This window comes from Polyodon spathula, chromosome 24 (genome assembly GCF_017654505.1).
Source record: "Polyodon spathula isolate WHYD16114869_AA chromosome 24, ASM1765450v1, whole genome shotgun sequence".
In the NCBI taxonomy this organism is placed as follows: Eukaryota; Metazoa; Chordata; class Actinopteri; order Acipenseriformes; family Polyodontidae; genus Polyodon; species Polyodon spathula.
This window is the reverse complement of record NC_054557.1, coordinates 9220802-9240265: the sequence shown is the minus strand read 5'-3', so window position 1 is coordinate 9240265 and position 19464 is coordinate 9220802. Positions and strand designations below refer to the sequence as shown.

General features: G+C 35.7%; 1 protein-coding gene and 1 pseudogene across 1 annotated transcript; one reads left to right on the top strand and one right to left on the bottom strand.

The window, feature by feature from the left end:
* Positions 1–2695: 2695 nt before the first annotated feature.
* Positions 2696–12086, bottom strand: cops2 (COP9 signalosome subunit 2). Its single transcript, XM_041226823.1, has 13 exons — positions 12006–12086; positions 10219–10332; positions 9901–9978; positions 8031–8156; positions 7704–7793; positions 6395–6472; positions 5960–6134; positions 5427–5605; positions 5201–5253; positions 4885–4982; positions 4440–4522; positions 4259–4317; positions 2696–3482 (listed from the first exon to the last, which is right to left on the bottom strand). Exons 1-13 carry the CDS (start codon positions 12057–12059, stop codon positions 3338–3340), a joined length of 1332 nt encoding a protein of 443 aa, XP_041082757.1. The 5' UTR covers positions 12060–12086; the 3' UTR covers positions 2696–3337.
* An 86-nt stretch (positions 12087–12172) lies between these two features.
* LOC121299377 overlaps positions 12173–19464 on the top strand; it is a 33494-nt pseudogene continuing 26202 nt past the window's right edge.

Below are 19464 nucleotides of genomic sequence, written 5' to 3'. Positions count from 1 at the left end.
GAGCTGATACCATAATAACACAAAAAAGGGAGTGTGAAATTAACATAAAATCTGTCATCTCTATATTGCAGAAGCTTTAAAGAGAGATTAACCATCAAAACCTGGAACCCAAAGGGAGGTCCTGTATTCTTACTGAGGTCTCCTCCAGTGCAAAGCTAGCTCAGCTTTTCTTCAAGACGTACTAACCTATTCATGTTTTGAACAGAAGTAAAAGGTCTATCTTTGTATAATGCGTTTACTAGGTAACTTCTTTTTTTGGCTGTTAAATCTTCAGATTGTTTTAAAAGTTATGTGGTGGAACAGTTTTGGCTCGGAATTGCCCTGATAAAGATGTATTGTGCTGGACTGCAAAGCTCTACAACAGAATGCAGCCATTCTAGAATGCCGGTCCCACGAATGCAGGGCTGAAAAGAAAAGCAGGGGTTTGTAAAACATACAAGGTAAACATCAAGGCGATGGAAACAGATTTCTAGAAAATGCTGAAAGGCATAAAAATAAACATTCAAGACCAGAGGAAAGAGGAAAGCGAGGTATTTCAGTATACATAAATTGAAGAACTGAAATATTTGGGATGCATTGGACATTCTTGATGGAGTGAAAGTAATTAACACAATGTATTTTTCTCTGACAATTTGATGGGAGACATAATACAGCTTGACTTTATTGTTGTGTCCAAAACAGCAGTAACTGGGTACAACCTAAGCTATACTGCAGACATCTATGGGATGTTGCCATTTAGAAAAAAGGATCCACAGGATCATGACACAACACAAACACCAAGCTACTGTAACTTCACTGTTGTGTGGCCACATATCAACTTGTAAAAGTTCACTGTAGATTTCTGTGATGCTACAGGGTATGGATGCTGGCATGCACTTGGCTAGCTTCCTGCAGGCCAACAATATTACCAGTGATTTGACATGGCTGCTTTCTGCAACCTGTGAAAAAGCACTGACATAAAACAAGCAAATGTATGCATTGAGAAATAAGCTAAGTTTATACCAGATGGAGATTCATGAACAAAGGTAATTGGGTAATTGTTTTTTGCAAAGTCCTGCTTTTCATTAAAATAATTAGGAACAAAATACTGTTCTAGTAACTATGAAATTCAATAAAACTATTATTTGGGGTCACAGATCTTCAAAAAAATGGCTAATCCAAGAATGCTTTTGGTGAAACTCTCAGTCTGATTTATTAAAATCGCAAGGCAGTCCCCTCCCAATCAGGTTTTATTACACAGAATAAAAATGTCTTTTATAACTCCTTAACAACCTTTAGCAGTCATTTTATCACCTGTTGCTGATAGCACAAGTCATGTGTAACAATTCCAACACACGTCAGCTAGTCATGTTGCGTCACCGGTTTTGGTTTTGCAGTCATGCATTCCTTTTCCTCTTAACCACTGCGTAACAACTAAGTCAGTTACATTCTTCATGCACCACCGCTGTACATAAAAAACTAGAAATATGTAAAAATGTACATTTCACATCAAGACTAAGAGACAAGTGGCCTCCATATACTACTCGCAATAGCTTGTGTTAAACAATGTCCTTGGTATGTTTCATCACATTTGAATAACACATACTATGGGAAAGGGCAACGCCACTATATCAGTAGTCAACTATAACTAGTAGTCAGTTTTCTTTGTTTTTAATGCATGGCACATCCATTGGGTGCATGTTTTTTCCCTGCTGTCCAGGGCGAATCAAGTTTGTCAGCTGCATATAAAAGAACCCAGTCATTACTTAATTATCATTCCATGATCTAATCTTCAAATTTGCTACTTTGACAACCTGTCTGCAGACCTTACTGAAAAAGATGCACTGTTCGTACTATTCAAAAGGCTGATACGGCTCTACGTCCTAGAGTAGAACAACAGCAACCTTAAAAAGTAGCGGGATTCTGAAACACCCATGTGTTGGTACACCTGTTAAAATAATGTACCTGTAATTTTTTTCATTATTAACATCCTGATTACAGTTGTAGCAACATGTGAGGACACACAATGCTATATTTCATAACCCCGCTACTTACTCTTTAATAAACCAATTATCCCTCCAAAATAACATTTTCTTAATTCCTTTAGTTATATGCCGTTTAGTTTATAATAACAGCAATGTTATAGTTTTTTGTGTATATATATATATATATATATATATATATATATACAATATATAATAGACCCTAATTACATTAAATTAGTGATACTGTTTTGTAATTCTTATATATTATAAAAACAGTTTAGCATGCTGTAACTGCTAATTGTTACCACACAGGCAACAGCATTACTATAGCTACAGTGCCTGTAACAGCAGCAACTAATGAAATGCAAGGAGAGTAGACTCTGTACCCCACAACAAAAAGAAGTAACATGTAGAATCAAATATAGCCAACTTAAGCTTTTCAGGAACTGTGGGTATTATTGTCACACATTAAAATAAAAAAGAAGGCTTGTATAGTTAACATGGCATTACCATCAAAGTGTTGGGTAAATGAGGCGCTAAACTGTATTGTATATAGCATTCACTGTAGCTATGAATACTAGGAATATAATGACCATTGTACTTGAGTGAAAAACAAACAAAATGTATCACTTGAAGAAAAAAAAAAAACTTGTCAATGAAATAAAGCATTCTACAGTTTTTAAAACAACTTTGTGTGAAATAAAAGCACTTATTCCGAGTGGCACAATGTCTGAGCTGCACTGTTTTATTTTGCTGCTTGAAAACGAATGTGTGGCGCTGTGCCACAAATGAGGGAGTTATTTTCTAAACCTTTACTACAATTGCAGGTACAGAAAACCACGGCTTGAGACCTGACATTTTGCAGAACACAGCAAACATGCCCATTTATACATGGAAAAAGTGTTCAAAACTAGGTATACATTTCAAGTTATTGCAGGTTATGCCTATTTGTTTTTTGTTAGAGGACTTTTACAGGTAAAATTTTTTTTGTTTGACATTTAATTTTTTTTTTTTTTTTTTTTTTTTTTTTTTTTTTTTACAATACAATAATGTGTCGATGTGTGTTTAAAATCATGACAAAGTCTTCCTTCTGGTCATTTGTTGCCCTTTATAAAATAATATTATATCGTATCGGGCTAGATGTCAATACAGCATAAATCCTGTGGAATTTTGGTTTTCTTCTGGGCATTAAAGCCGTTTGTCTTGGGAAACTTCAGCAGCAAAACACAAACCAGCCGATCAAAGGAAGCACTTCTGTCAAGCTCCAATTTTCAGGCCACATCAACCAACAGTAGTTTTGCCATTCCCAGTTCTTGAAGGTTAACATCACTGTCTTGTTGCTTTAAGTACTATTTGTTGTAACATTTCACAAATCAAGCCAGTTTACTAACAATGGCTTGGTTGAGAGAATTGAGCTGATTTGTCCATTTATCTAAAGCATTATATCGTGCCCCGCCCCTCTTCTGATGGTCCAGCTCAAGCAGTTGGTTGACTTGATCTATTCGGCCATGAATAGTGCTTAGAGAAAAGAAAACAGAAAAATATTAGCATGCTTAATATCAGTAGCATGAGGGGGAATTATTTATCCTAAACAAAAATATATATGACCTGTGGCATGGCGGTTTGGAAAATGCATTGGTTCTATGATCCCATACTCAATAGCAAGCATGTTGAATACTCTTTAAAATGAGCTATTACAAATGGCCACAATACAGGGTTAACAGTTTTATTTTTTGAAGAAGCACTTCCAAGAAAAAGCCCCAAGCACTTTCTTTGCTTCAGCAGCAAATGAAAACCAGTGTCAAGTTATTTCTTTCTTCGGATCCACAGAACTCAATTGTAACACAACTCAAGAAATCTCCTACACCATAAGAAAACTGTAACTGGAAAATCCCCACAGGTTGGCAACTCATTGGTGTAATATTTCTAATTGATATTTAGTTTACAGAAATAACATGTTGAAAAGATCTAAGGGAAAGTCTAAATAGACTTCAAAGAATGCTGCTGTAGAGGATCTGTAAGAATGTTTTTTGAAAACCCCTTTGCTTATTACATCTTAAACTAGTGGCTTGAAATGGAATTCTTCCAAACACAACACCCATGATAGGTTTGTAGCAGAGCAGTGTAAGGTTTTTGAAGACAGCATAAAATACAATGTTCTGTTAATGGAGCAGCTGACAATAACTATGTACAGCCACAGATCCCATTTTCACTACCAGATCCCCATAAAAACATTGTCCAATCGGTCTAGCAAGCACACAGCAACAACTCCCAAACAAAGCAAACAGACTTACTTGTCCAATATGCACTGCACTAGCAAGCTCTCTACGTCCGCTACATCAATGTTCAGCTCCTGAAAAACGTTTCCAGTTAGTATTTCTCAAACTCAAGTGCTTTGCATTTTTTTTTTTTTTTTTTTTTTTTACAAAACTAAAGCAAAATTTGAGTTAAAAAAAAAAAAGAACAAAGTCTTACCTTAGAAATAAAAGGTATATGTATTCTAGTGTAAGGCTTAATTAATTTAATAAGCACTTGTGTTCTGATGTTCCGCAATAACTCTGTAAGAGAAAACTTCCAATGAAATCATACAAACTACAAAAGGGTGCCTTATCCATTATCTATGTTCTAAAAATAATAAGACTAAAAGCCACCTAGATGTGATCAGTTCCTCCAGTCTGCTCAGATGTGTCCATTTAACAAGCAATAAACTATTTGTAAATACAAAACTTAGATTAGTCAAGGTTCATGTAAAATTAAGGCACACATAGGAACAAACAAATGCCTTTATATATGAAGAAAGTCCTGAACAGGTTTCATCACAATCAGATACAAGTAAAAAATGTAGTGTCACATACATACCCCTCTGTTTCCACACAGGAGATAATAAATGCATGTAGATGTAATTTACATTACAACCTACCTTCAATGTGTTCCCTTATGAAGGGATCATCCATGATGTTACTGTGATTTGTTTTCAGAATTTTTTCAAATTCTGTGATGTCGTTATTTTGGTAGGCACTAAAAACAAAAAAAAAAACACAGCTACATTTTCTTATGTATAAAACAGGATAAAAAAATAATATTTAAAACAGGGTATACTAGTTAAATAAAATAAAAAAACACCAGATTTCTAAAATTAACATTTTTCAGAAGACATCTAAAACCAAGTACCTCCATTTATTTCCAGGCCTGTCTTTAGACAAAGCAAACACCGTTTAATCGAAGCCTGCTCCTACCTTACTAAATTCGTCATTGCAAGAATCTCCGGATCATTTTTGTATGGTTTAGCCTAAAAAAAAAGAATAAACATGTTAAAATTTATATACAAAGAAAAAAGTAATTTGGTCAGCTGTATTCACCCAAGAAAACAGAACTGTAATCTGCTATTTAATCTCTGAGACTTAAAATGGAACCTCCTGTAATGCCACCAAGGCCTGTACAGTTCTACAAGAGCCACTGTACCTCCTGAGAGTCGAACGGGTTTATTCCAGACTTCATCAGCATATTCGCTAGGACCAGATATTTCAAACAAGTGGTTCGTCTGGGGCTCCCTGATTCATCATAATTTTTGAAAGCTTCAAAGAAATCTGTGTGCGCCTTTTCAAATTCACCTTCTCTTAAGTGCATCTTCCCTCCACATTCTAAAAATAAATAAATAAAAACAAATAAATAAATAAAAATAAAAGCAGACAGGATTAAAATTAAGTGTCATGGCACTGTTTATCAGCTCAGTTAGTACAGATTCCCACCATTGTGATATACAGCTACTATTTCATTATACCCCCTTAAGTGCACTATGCAGACTTGCATCGCCACCAACTGGTGTGAAAAAGCATGTCAGTACTTCCTCCAGGTAATTCTCATCAAGTAGAAACACATACTTCATACAAGCGTGACCAGGTAGCATTTTATCAACTGCAGAATTTACCAAGATTACACAATTAGGCCGCATTAAAAACCACATGATAACAAACAGTACTAAATAGAACAGTTACCTCTGATGACACCCATGATTAGCGGATGGGGGATGGCAGACTTGATGTGCAAAGACTGCTCATATAGTGCTTTTAGTTTCTTGTTGTTCTTCTGTGCGGTATACATTTGAATTTCTAGAGCATAGATTTCCAACAACTGTGTGCCTTTCTTCAAGTCATCTTCCCCATCGTCGGTCTGTAATACAGTGACAAAGAATTAGAAACTGGGTTCAACATGTCAAACCCAGGCCTTACAACAGGAACTCTAGACTTTCCAACAGAGGGCTTTGACCCGGTCACTTAGATAATAGCGGGCTTAGTTAAAAGTAGACCTACTCGTTTTGCTATACTTAACTATCTGACTAGACACCTGCATTTGTATGTATATGTATTTATATATGTTTTGAAACTCGGTAACAACTTGTACCACACATTGTTAGAGAAAAAACACTGTACCTGACAGGACTGGTGCAGCTGTCGCAGTATCTTCTGAAGCTTTCCATATTCCTCCCGTTCTAAATACAGTTTTCCAAGCTAAAGACAAGTCAAGAAACATTTGATAAAGAGGATATACTGTATTCTTACAGCTGAGTTATTAAATATTTTTTGCTAAGACAAAATTAAATGAAAATAGGGATGGAAAAAAAGGCTTCCTCCAAAGCAGTTTCGCCTATTCCAAGTTTTACAGAGAGCTTGATTAGCCAGAGTGTACAGGTGTGTCTCATTAATACCATAGTATAACAGGGAATGGATCACACTGATATGCAATGGGAATGTTATTTAGGTAACTCAAGCACATGCTAAAATTAAAATGTCAAAGTATCAAAAATGTTTTCACGTCTTGCATTCCTACTGAAACTCCTACCTATGTGTCATACCCTAACAGTCGTCGCTGCGTATAGGAACACCTCCTAACAGAACACTTTGTCTAAGAGAACACCCTTGTGGTGAAGCAGATTTCCCCCCATTGTAAATGCTCCGTCTAAAGGAACAGAAACTTTGCTTAAAAGAACACCTTCATGGCACCAGTAGCGGTTAATTCACAACTGATACAGTACCGTTTTGTAACCTGATAACTCATCATCAAACTTATATTCAAATGGTTTATTCTTGGTTTGTCATCGTGAGTGTGTCTAGAGACACAGTGATTGATTTATTAAATCTTTCCCGAACCATCGTCATATTATTGCCTCCTGTTGTATTCTGATTTCCACGCCTGTACCTCATCGCTACAAAATGGCATGTAAACAAACGATGAAATGTTTCTCTTGCTACAAAAAGTTGGAAATTGTTCGAGCTCCTGAAAAAAAAAAATCTGCATGAGACACAAGTTGCTGAGCAATTTGGCGTTTTCCATTCTGGCGAGTTTCTTCATTGTTCTGTGAACTAATTGTGTGCATGTCTTAAATATTGCTCCTATACAGATATTTATAATTAACCTAGAGCTGTTGCTGCATTTTTTAACGTGTGTAGGGGTGCTGTGTTAATTTAATTTAGTTTAACAGTTTATTAACGTTAGTTTGTCTGTTATTTTATTATTATAGTTTATTAACATACACTTGCCAATTGCTTTTCTCTTATGACAACTAATAAATATGTATTTTATTGATTCATATTAGTGTCTGGTGGTTAAATCCGTCTTAAAAAGAACACTTCAGCTAAGAGAACACCTCGATCGCTTCCCAAGGGGTGTTCTTAGTCGGAGATGACTGTACTTTCAAAATTGTTTGTGGAAAACTACTGATGTGTATATAAAAATAATTACCTTTGTGTTTGTTTTAAACCACAATCTGTCATTTTTGGCATCTTTCAACGCCTCAAGGGTTGTTTCATAAAATTCCTGCAGTAAATCCATCTGAAAAAAAAAAAAAAATCACAAACTGATACAAGGAAAATATACCGATGTTGCAGTCAAATACATTTTAGTGGTTATATATTATAGATGATATTCTAACAGCATTCAATCTTGACAAAGTGCCAGTTATGTGCTGGTCCTAACAAAGCTATTAAATTAGTTATTCTCGGGCAGTCTTTCTATAAAGTACTGTGTGCTAAAGAGTTGAAAAAGCATTTTGTAGACTGTATTGCATACCTGTTTGGAGGTGGAAATGTAATCAAGGATAGAATTAATGGATTTCTCCGAGTAATTCCTTGTGACTGCACTCCGGATATAGGTGAGCAGCTGTTTGTACCTGTTCATCATTTCTGGGAAGTTAGTCTGGGTAGAACAAAGAAAAAAAAAATGAGGACATGAAGGAAAGCTCCTTACACTGCAGAACATAATATTGCTTTGTTTTTTAAAACTTTCTCCCTTACAGACTCCCAGTGCTTCACTTTCTAATACGAACATGCAGGACTAGAATGATTCTGAGAAGAACTGTGTAATAGCTGACTATGCAAGACATTAAATACTGAATAAAACCACCCTGCTTTGTGTCACCTATTTTACAGATGACGTTTATATTATTTTAAACTTTATATCACCAGCCTGTACTTTACATATTACTCCATTTACAGTCAATTTGTGTTTGGAAGATGGCTGGCACTGCATAGATCATGTATTATAACGATGTGACGCAACATAAAAGTGCAGCAAATGCTTTCCAAGGGCAAACTGCCAAAATAAGTCAGTAAAGTGCCAACACCATACAATGAGGCAATCTTGCTTCTCTTGTGACCTTAATTTAACCAGTCAATACATCAAAAAGACACCCAGCACATTTCTGACTTCCCATTATCTTGAAAGAAACAGTATCGTTTTAATACAGTAATTAACATACTCTTCAGTGCTACAAGATCAGCAGGGAATGGAGTTAAAATAGTTATTTTATTAAAACAACTATAAACAAAAACTGTAAACAAAGACAATTTATTTCTTAATAGGGCTGCTATAATTAAATCGAAAATCGACTGATTTATTCCATTCCTCATTATAGACATAAATATAAATACTGGATAATCTATTCAATAATTACATTTTTGTAACACGTTTAGTTAACATTATTTAAGTTTTATCAACGAAAATGCACCCAACAGGCTATTTACAGTATTTCTGCCAGACAAGCTGTGGGCATGCTCTTCTTTTCCTGCTCGTGTTAACTAGCGTCTGATTTGATGGTCCCATCCTACCAGCGAATCAGTTTTGAAAATGATTGTAAGTACGCCCATCTGTGTATTCGATGTAAACAAGAGAAAAAAGAAAAGCGTGCCTCATTGAATCCAGAGCAGGACGACAGGCTTGTATTCCTGGCAAACAGCCTGTAAATACATTGTTCACATTGAAGAAAACTGTATAGTATGCGCTTCCCTGGAGTGTCAAAATGAACTGGTATATAATGAATATTTAACAATATTCAATAACATTAAAAAAATAAATAAACACTCAGTGATGTTTAACGCAATTTTGGTATAACAATCAACTTGACCTATAGCAAGCATGCATGTTGTGGCAAGTAAATCAATTTATTTGTATTATTATTATGATCACGATGATGTTTTAGGCAGGGATTTCCGCATTGTGCGTTTCACAGATAGTGAAGGTTAGGTGGTACAGTATATTAAAGATGCTGCAGCTGTCACCGAATAAAAAGATGTTTTTCATAAACCTGTGTCTAGTTTATACAGATTATATTCCCAAGTAGTGTAATCTATTTGGAGTAAATATTTTTATTAACACTCCTGTAGTATGTTAAACTTGCTTTAGGCTTGTTGCAAATGGTTTTGCGTTTTTTTTTTTTTTTCCTCCTGAAGCTACCAAGGTGTAATTACTCCTCGCATTTAATTGTTCCGCACAAGTTTTTATTTAAACTGCAATGACACTAAAATAACAATTCCGCGAGGAACGGAATGGAGCGAAAATGTATGCGGGCAGTACAATCATCAATATTTATTCAAACTATTATATTTTGTTTGCCCAATTAATCGATTGCTATTTTGAGGCTTAACTGACAGCCCTATCTTACCAATTTGAAGTTGATTTTAATCATCTGTTTCAGTGCTTTGAATCCCCATTCTCCCTTTTCACCTTCAAGCTCCAAAACCTGTCAGAAAAAATCCAAAATATGTAAGTATTGTTTAAATATCATAAGAATAATGACATGAACATAATGTGATAAACTTTAAATCAGCCTATATCAAAGAGTTAAGTTCACAAACAATAAGTACTCCAAAAATATTGCCGATTTTGAGACGAATATCAAAGCATGTGATCTGATTTTCTTCTGTTTTAGAAGGTTATATGACTGCCTTGGTCAACTGTACTGAAAAATGTGGCTCTGTACCTTCTGGAAACTGCTCAAGGCTGCTTTAGGATCATCTTCCTTTAACGCTTTGGAATTGTAGTATTGATTTTCCAGATCCACATTGGGTTCAGAGTTGCTGTCTTCTGAGTATTCCTAGAAACAAACAAAACTGAAAGCTTATAGCCTATTCCAGAGCATATAAAAGCAAGGGGACAATTACTTCTTATAGCTTGAATCACTCCAATGCTTTTCTGCTTCACAAATATGAAAAAAGTTCTTAATGGATTAACCACCCTTTTCTAATACTGTGTCACACATATGGACAAAGCATTGTCCCACCCCATTACATCTCACCTAACAACTATATATTCATTACATTTTTTCAATCTGTTATACTACTGTAAAGAAATGTTTGGATTTTTGCCTTTGAATACAATCCAAACAATATTTGTTTGAATACTAATTTTCATTTACAAAAAAAATTAGAGGAAGCACCCCAAAACACGCTTACAGTTTTAATTTAAATCTTTACAAACATCGCCCTCTTATGATTTTAAAGAGAAAAAAGGAAATGTTCACAAAACTAGCAACATGTTAGAAAATCTTGTGTCTGGTATGTAATTACTTGCGATGCCAGTATAAGATTAAGACAGAAACTATCACTATGAAAAAAAAAAAACTTTTTAAAACCCCTCAGATGCATCCCACTGTACAATAAAAAAGCAAACTTGGCATTAGAAAAAAAAAAAAGAAACCTTCATAAATCTGTATTTCAGTGGCCCAAAACAGAGAGCGTGTTTATGTGTTTCTTTCTGTGTGTAATTCCTAGTAAAAATCTTGATGGTTAATTTGTTTTATCTTATCAAAATAGCTGTTCACTGTCACTGACAAAACAACTTGCAAAATGACGTTCCTGTCAAACTCAAATTTTATAAAATAACCACAACGCTATTTAACAATAGTCTGACAACACACACAACACTTTACTGTTATTAAGAACTGCGTTTAATAAGAGCTCAATTTTTTTGTTAGTAATTTTGAATTAAGTTAATAAAATAAATATAAAATGTATGGGTACGTTATACTTAACACCGGTACTGACCTTTTTTAATGCTTAACACACACACACACATTAACATATGTGACCGCAGTTTAAGATCTTCGTATTCATGCTAGCCCAACAACACAATTAATCTAGCCACTTTCACCGACTGTACGTGTATATTTACCTGGCTGGGAAAGGGATCTGGAGTGCACAAATAGGTGGCAAGCAAGCAATCAATCAATAAAATACATGTTGAGATCGCTAATAGTTCTACAACAACGTGTTTCTGTTTACCGCTACATCTAGATTTAATTTCTGTGAAATTCAGGCAGGTACTATATAAATGTCACTATAAATATGTATACATTAATACTACTGATACCATAACCCTATAGCCTTACAGCAAGTAGCTCAGGCCCAGGCTGGACTGGCCTATATAAACTAAGGCATGAATTAACCAGGCCTGTCCCTCCTCTGCAGAGAGCAACATGTTTATAACAGATAATATACACGGAGTTATAACCTAAACTTTTAAGTCGTGGTTACTGACATAAACAAAACACTATGAAATCTAACAGTGCAAAACCAAACCTATAACATGCACACCCCTGCCCGGTACACTACCACCACTAGCCTCCCGACGAAGTGACGCTGACTTAGTCAGGTTTGATACGTTTTAAATTACGATTGAAACGCGTCGGGCAGTACGGAAAGAGAGGAGTGTGTAGATTATGGCACCCCAACACTACAAGAAACAGACTTAGAAATGTTAAACCCTTACCAGGTCATAATCTTCTTCATCATCGCACATGAAGTCATCCTCCATGTCAGACATCTTGCCTTGGAGTTCAGAGACAGTCCTTCCCAGAATCCTCCGCAACGTCGAATTATTCACCCAGACACCACAGGAACTCCGATTCTAGTTACAGAGTTGCCGGGGGGCAGGGAATGAAAGTGACACCACAGTGAGCATTTTTAACTTGACAACCAAATACAGTACTTAGAAGTATTAATACATAACACATCTATATTACCATTTTATGCTATTTCAAAAAACTAGCCCACCAGCGCTGTGTTTTTATTATGCACGTGAACAGTGGATAAAACAGTACAGAACCGTCTATATTTAAGGAATATATCCTAACCAAGATTCACGAACCAAGAACTTGTTTTTTAGTTTAATTTAATGAGAATATAATAATAGCCAAACCATATAAGACCAAATATTGCTGTTGGAAAACTCTGTATCTCGTAATAAAAAAACAAAACAAAAACAAAAAACGAGCTGGCATATATTATATGCCATCTGTAATATTAAATAAACTAATACATATGAATGGAACATCTAGTGACACAGAAATGAATAATTAAATATATATATATTTTTTGACGATTTCTGTTTTACGTGATTTCCGTGAAGTTACTGCCAGCAGTATCCGGGATCTCTATAACCTATTGTATACAATGTGTACGTTTTTTCTATTTTTCCAAGTTTGTTTCTACCAGTGAACCCCATACACGATCAATACATGTTGCACACAAAGCTGTATACTGTAATTAATGAAGTACTTCTCCCACTTTTCAAGCATAATGCCCCCCCCCCCCCCCCCCACCCCCCTAGTGGATTCAGCCCATAGTGATTTTGCTAGTTTACCTGTACCCGATTTGGCTTTATCAATACTGTAGCTGTTGTAGCAGCTTCTTACTATTAGTCAGAATCATAAACAAGTTTAACAAGCTCAGGTGTATCTACAACATGTATTAAACTACTGGCTTACATGCAATATTGAAAGTCTTCAAAATTAATAGTGTATTATGTTAAATCTACAAAAATAGGTTTGCAAATAAAACACATCAAAGCTGTGGCTAACTGGAAGAGGATGTACAGTACAAAATGAGCACATCATACTGGTTATCCCTTGAAGACTCAAAGGTACAGCATTAGCCTGACATTTCTAGATTACCCTTTTGGATGTATGGGGTTCATAGGCATATAAAACAGCTGACCTGTAAAAATTGTGCTGAAGGCATCTTGATAGAAGAAATGCTTCTAGAATCATGCAATAACTATCCAGTTGATCTAAACAGTATCATATTTAAATAATGCTGCTGTTGCACTTTATGCACAAAGAAAATTAAACATCTAACTTTTCTGTATTTCTGCCTGTATAAATCCGTCATTTCTGTTTTAACGGTCCTCTGCCAGTTGTACCCTCTCTACACTACCAAAATAATGCATTATAAATAGTTTATTGTAGTGACTTTGCAAAAACTAATTATATTTCTTTACTTTTATTTCAGGTTGCAGCGACTGAAGGAGACATTCATATCAAAGTTTGGATTGGCTCCTGTGTTTTATGCACGTGCTCCTTGGCTAATTTTGGTCGAGACTGCAGAATACAGTTTTGATATGCTATAGTGATATTTTAAATTAATGCAGCAGTATATAAGTAAATATACATTTCTGCTGAAATATATTAGCTGCATAATGTTTTTATAATGTTTTAATGAATTTTGTTTCCAAAACACTGACTTGCATTTGTGAGTGCTAATGTAATGGCATTACCACAAAACTTCAACACTACAATTTCAAGCTCATAACAATAATGCAATACCCAATACTGATACGTTTTTTGAAATCTCATGAACGTGGCTTTAACTAGGAATCTCAATCTTTGCATGTTAGGGGAACACATTGATTACTGTGGTTATGCAGTACTGCCCATGGCTATAGAGCAAGATATCCTGACCACTGTATCACTGAACAAAACACAAGTCATCTAGTTGGCCAATACAAATCCATTGTACCCATAAGTAGTTCTTCTTAGTCTTGTTTTAATAGAAAAAGTAAGTTACAACCTGTATTAATACACTAGTAAATACACAAGGTGAGTTGTTGTTATCACTTCCATTATCCAACATCAGATGGCAGTATTAAACCATCTGTAAATGCACACACTTCAATGTCTGTATTATTTTATAGGGATTTCACTGGCCGTATCAGTGATGTTCATATTGACAAGTCTAAACCTTTATGGCATTACTATTTCCTTTGTGAGCTTAAAGGGATTCAGGTGAGTATTCAAAAGCACATTTATTTTGTACCAGTACAAAAAAGATGAGAACAAATTGGTGTTCCTACCCATTGCCAAATGTGTTTCTTATATGGCTTGTTTCATGCAAAAGTCTTTTCGAACTTCAATATTTTTGTGTAATTAGTGTCCAGGGTACTGTATCTGTTGTGCATATTAAACATAGTACATGTTGTCACAATCGTCAAGGCTAGAGAAGATGACTGCTTTTGCTCCATTGCGAGCAACACACTGGCCTGCCCACCATGTTACACAGAGCAGTGCCAGATATCTTTAACTGATTTAAAATAAATAAACAAATAAATACATTTAATAAGATGCTTCTTCTTTCTCTTGCTCTGTGCCCCGGGAGGGCTGGCAAACCTCAAAGAAAACAATGTGTTTTTTTTTAAAAACCTAATTTAAAATCGTTTTAGTTTGTGGTTAGAACATTAGTGCTACATTTTGAACTACTTACTGTTTTTCTATACAGTTTAATTGAGTGTTGTTTAGTTTTTTACATGTAGCAGGCTGTTTTAGGGTAACTGGTTTAAAGTGCTGATAAGCTCTTGTTTCTTAATCCTGTGGTAGGAAGAATGATTAGCAGCTAATTCAGAGGGCTTTGTATTCATTTCTGTTAAGAATTTTGTAGCGGAACAGATCTAATGAAGATTTAAAAAATTATTGTTTGTTTTTGGATCGTTCTGAAGAAGTTCTTGGGGACTTATCTGAAATATTGGTGGTCTTTAGAATTAATGTCTTGGTTTGCGTAAATCAGATGGTATTTTTATAGCTTAAGTCAAGTTCAAATAAAAGAACAACCTGTTCAAAAATTATTTTGCAAACATGGTTACTACTATTTTTATGTATGTTTTTCAGTTTTTTTTTGTTTGTTTTTTTGTTTTAAATGAACCTTTTAAAGTTTTAAAACACAAACAGGAACTTTTCCAATTAAGTTAATAGGTACTGCAGGTTTTACACAACAAAGTTTGGCAGAAAATGCTGCAGACTGTAATAAACACTTAAAGTCTAGTGCTGATAGGGTCCAAGGGGATAATCTGTTTATATTCATTTGAACGTGTAATCCAATTGGGATACAAATACAGCAAAACTTGGCAGAGCCTCTTTTCTTTTCTGAAACTGGAGTATATTTTTTTAAAACATTGCGTGATAACTCTGTAAGTCTGATTCACATTCAAGACAATCCTGTGGATCAAGTTCAGTTTAAATATATTCCTCTCATGTTTTTTGAACAAGCTTGGCTGCCATTCTGCAACAAAGGGCATTGGCAGCAACATCATTTTAGCCATAATCTTGCCTTTAAGCTTTATATAAATGTCTTGAAACCAGTGGCCTTTGTTTATTAAAACATGAGAATAATAAAAAGTCCCATAAAGTGTTTTTAGCACGCACAGTTGATCAAGTTTTTATCATCTGTTGAATTTTTTTTCCTTTTCACTGAATCCAACACCTTAGGAAACTCCCAGTGCTAAAAAGAGCTCCATGCAAATGTATTTTTTTTGTCTCTCTTTGTAAACACCATGTATGGGATTAGCAGTTCATAGTTACGACACTCATGTTGCTTATAGGGTTAAGTTTATGTTGTAGCACGTACTGTAATTTCAGTGGTATCATTAATTATCTATACAGAGCTAACCACATGTGTGGTTTCTGTCAACACACCATTTAAAAATGATTTTTCTTTTGTCTGGTCACTAGGAGCATTTCAGTCTCGCTTGTCCCCCAGGGATTAACTGTGTTGTGGATGGAACCATCCCGGCTAGCTCAGGGCTGTCCAGCTCGAGTGCCATGCTGTGCTGTGCAGGGCTTGTTACTTTGGAAGCCAATAAGAAGACCCTTTCAAAGGTAAACTCATTTACTGCATGATTCTTGTGTATGACTTCATGTCTTTGGGGAAAAAAAAGTAGAATTTATTATTATTATGTATTTCTTACAAATTTCCTTACCCAGTGCGACTTACAGTTGTATACAAAAAAAAAAAAAAAAAAACATATCAAGAATTGTAGTACAATTAACAGCAAGATCAAAAATACAGTGACTTCAGTCCTAATAAGAGCAAATACAAGAGACTCACTTACAACAGCCTCTCACCCGAAAGAAGGAGCACAAGGAGGTTAAGAGACTTGTTCAAGGTCACACAGTGAGTCAGTGAGTGAGACAGGATTGGAACCGAAGCCCTTTTCTTTATCCACTAGACCACATAGTGTGGTTCATAAACATGTCTGTTTTAGTCAGCTGCACACCAACACACTGGATGACTTGATGTTGAAGGCTTACAGAAGATTTCTAAGTGTTGTTGTATATACAGTGGTGTGCAAATGTATTAGAACACCCACTGCTTCTGTTGTTTTGATTTGTTGTGCATATGAAAACAAACCACACCGACTAAAAATCTTGGAAAATTGTCAAAATAATAATATAATAATAATAATATCTTTATTTTTATATAGCGCCTTTCATAGTAGACCACTGTGCATTATATGCAGAGTCACTTACAATAGGGCATTGATTTAACTTCTCATTCGCAGGTTGGAGAACAAGGACGTACTGCTCAGGGTGGGATTTGAACCAGTGACCTTCTGATAGGCAAATTAGTGATTGTCTAATTTAATTGATGACCTTAATAGGCCATACATGCAACTGCTTTAAATTTGTAAGAGAACATTAATACATAGCTACAAATGCTGAAATGATTTACCATACTTCTCAGAGCTTTACAGTGCTCACCTTGCTTTAAGTAAGCTTTGTAACACTTTGCTGTGCTTTTACTGTGGTAAAGTTGTATAAGAGTATGCTCATTCATTCTGAATCATATCACATGGAGATGGTGACACTTGTAGTGATATGGGCTTTGGCACCCCTTTGGGAATTCCTTTTTAATTGTGTTTGTGTTACAAACATTTTGCACTCTAATTTGGGTAGATATAGTGGCTCTCAAAAGTGTTCACCCCCCTTGGACTTTTCCACATTTTATTGTGTTACAACATGGAATCAGAATGGATTTAATTAGGAGTTTTTGCCACTGATCAACACAAAAAAAGTCCATAATGTCAAAGTGAAAAATAAAATCTACAAATTGTTCTAAATTAATTACAAGTATAAAACAGAAAATAATTGATTGCATAAGTATTCACTCCCTTTGCTATGACACACCTAAATAAGCTTTAGAAGTCACATAATTAGTTGAATGGAGTCCACCTGTGTGCAATTAAAGTGTTTCACAGGTTAAATACACCTGTCTCTGGGAGGTCCCACAGTTGGTTAGTACATTTCTTAACAAACTACATCATGAAGACGAAGGAAATCCGGAGTAAGGTTCTTCAAAAGCACCAATCGGGTAGGATATAAGAACATTTCCAAGGCATTGGATATCCCCCGGAGCACACTACAGTCCATTATTAAGAAATGGAGAGAGTATGGCACAACTGTGAATCTGTCTAGAACAGGCCGTCCTCAAAAACTGAGTATCTGGGCGAGAAGGTCACTTGTCAGGGAGGCCATCAAGAGGCCTATGGCAACTCTAAAGGAGTTACAGTCTTCCACGACTGAGCTGGGAGACACTGTGCCTACGACAACAATAGCCTGGTTGCTTCACAAAACTGGCATTTATGGGAGTGTGGCAAAAAGAAAGCCATTGTTGAAAAAAACTTGCATCAAATCTTGGCTAGTTTGCCAGAAGGCATGTGGGAGACTCTGAGACCAAGTGGAAGAAGATTCTATGGTCTGATGAGACCAAAATAGAGCTTTTTGGCCTCAATGCTAAGCCTAACACCGCACATCATCCTGAGAACACCATCCCTACCGTGAAGCACGGTGGTGGCAGCATCATGCTATGGGGATGCTTCTCTGCGTCACGGCCTGGAAACCTTGTGAAGATGGAGGACAAAATGGATGCAGCAAAGTACAGAGATATCCCGGAGGAAAACCTTCTGAAGTCTGCAAGAGTCCTGGGACTTGGGAGAAGATTAAATTTTGAGCAATCTTGCAAAGAAGAATGGGCAAAAATTGCAGCATCCAGATGTGCAAAGCTGGTAGAGACTTATCCATACAGACTCATGGCTGTAATTGCTGCCAAAGGTGCCTCTACCAATTGATTCAAGGGGATGAATACTTATGCAATCAGTTATTTTCTGTTTTGTATTTGTAATTAATTTATAACAATTTGTAGATTTTATTTTTCAAACTTGGACATTATGGACTTTTTTTGTGTTGATCAGTGGCAAAAACTCCTAATGAAATCCATTTTGATTCCGTGTTGTAACACAATAAAATGTGGAAAAGTCCAAGGGGGGGGTGAATAATTTTGAGAGCCTCTGTAAGTCACAGCATGGCTTTTGTGCCACGCATGTATGAATATATGTATGTGTTTTGTTCAAATGGCAAAAAGTATGTACTGTACGAGGTTTGCTGTGGCATGTAAAATTTCAGTTGTCAAAAACATTTTCTAAAGGGCATAAGGATCACAGTACAGTTAATCTAGTCTTGTTTTTGACAGTTACTTAAGCAGTACCAGAACCTTTTATAGTTTTTCCAGCAGGGCATTTGGCAGAGTAGCTCCCGTGTTCTTTTCACAGCAGGTTACCTTCTTTTTTCTTCTTTTAAATGTGTGAGTCAATTAAGTGCTCACGAAAGGGACTAATAGCACAAACTACAGGCCTGCCACAAAGCTCCGCCAAAGCTTTGCAGCGCTGAGATTGACAGTCACGCTAAATTCTGTATTGATTTCATAATGTGAACTGACATCCCAAGGTTGATTTCCAGTCAAGGCCACCAGACCATAAGTTTAGTAAATTAACCTACTGCACGACCAAGTCTTGAGTTATACTTTGTTCATTTTCATGAAATGGCTCAGCACAGTTTACAAAAAGTAGTCTATTATACAAGTGTAAACAGCTGCATGTTGTTTGCAAACTTAGTGTCTTTTTTTCTGCATTGGGTTTTAAAAGTGAAAAGAGTTTAACATTCCAGCCTGGGTATCAGATTCAGCTAATTAGAACAAAATGCAATATGTAGAATTCAATCATATTGAAACATTGAACAAGTGGTCTTTTAAGCATTTCATTGTTTTATATTCAAGTGTTAAAACACAACACTGTATTGAGAGACACAGCTGCAGTAAGCACACTACCCCAGTGAAAATTCCTATCC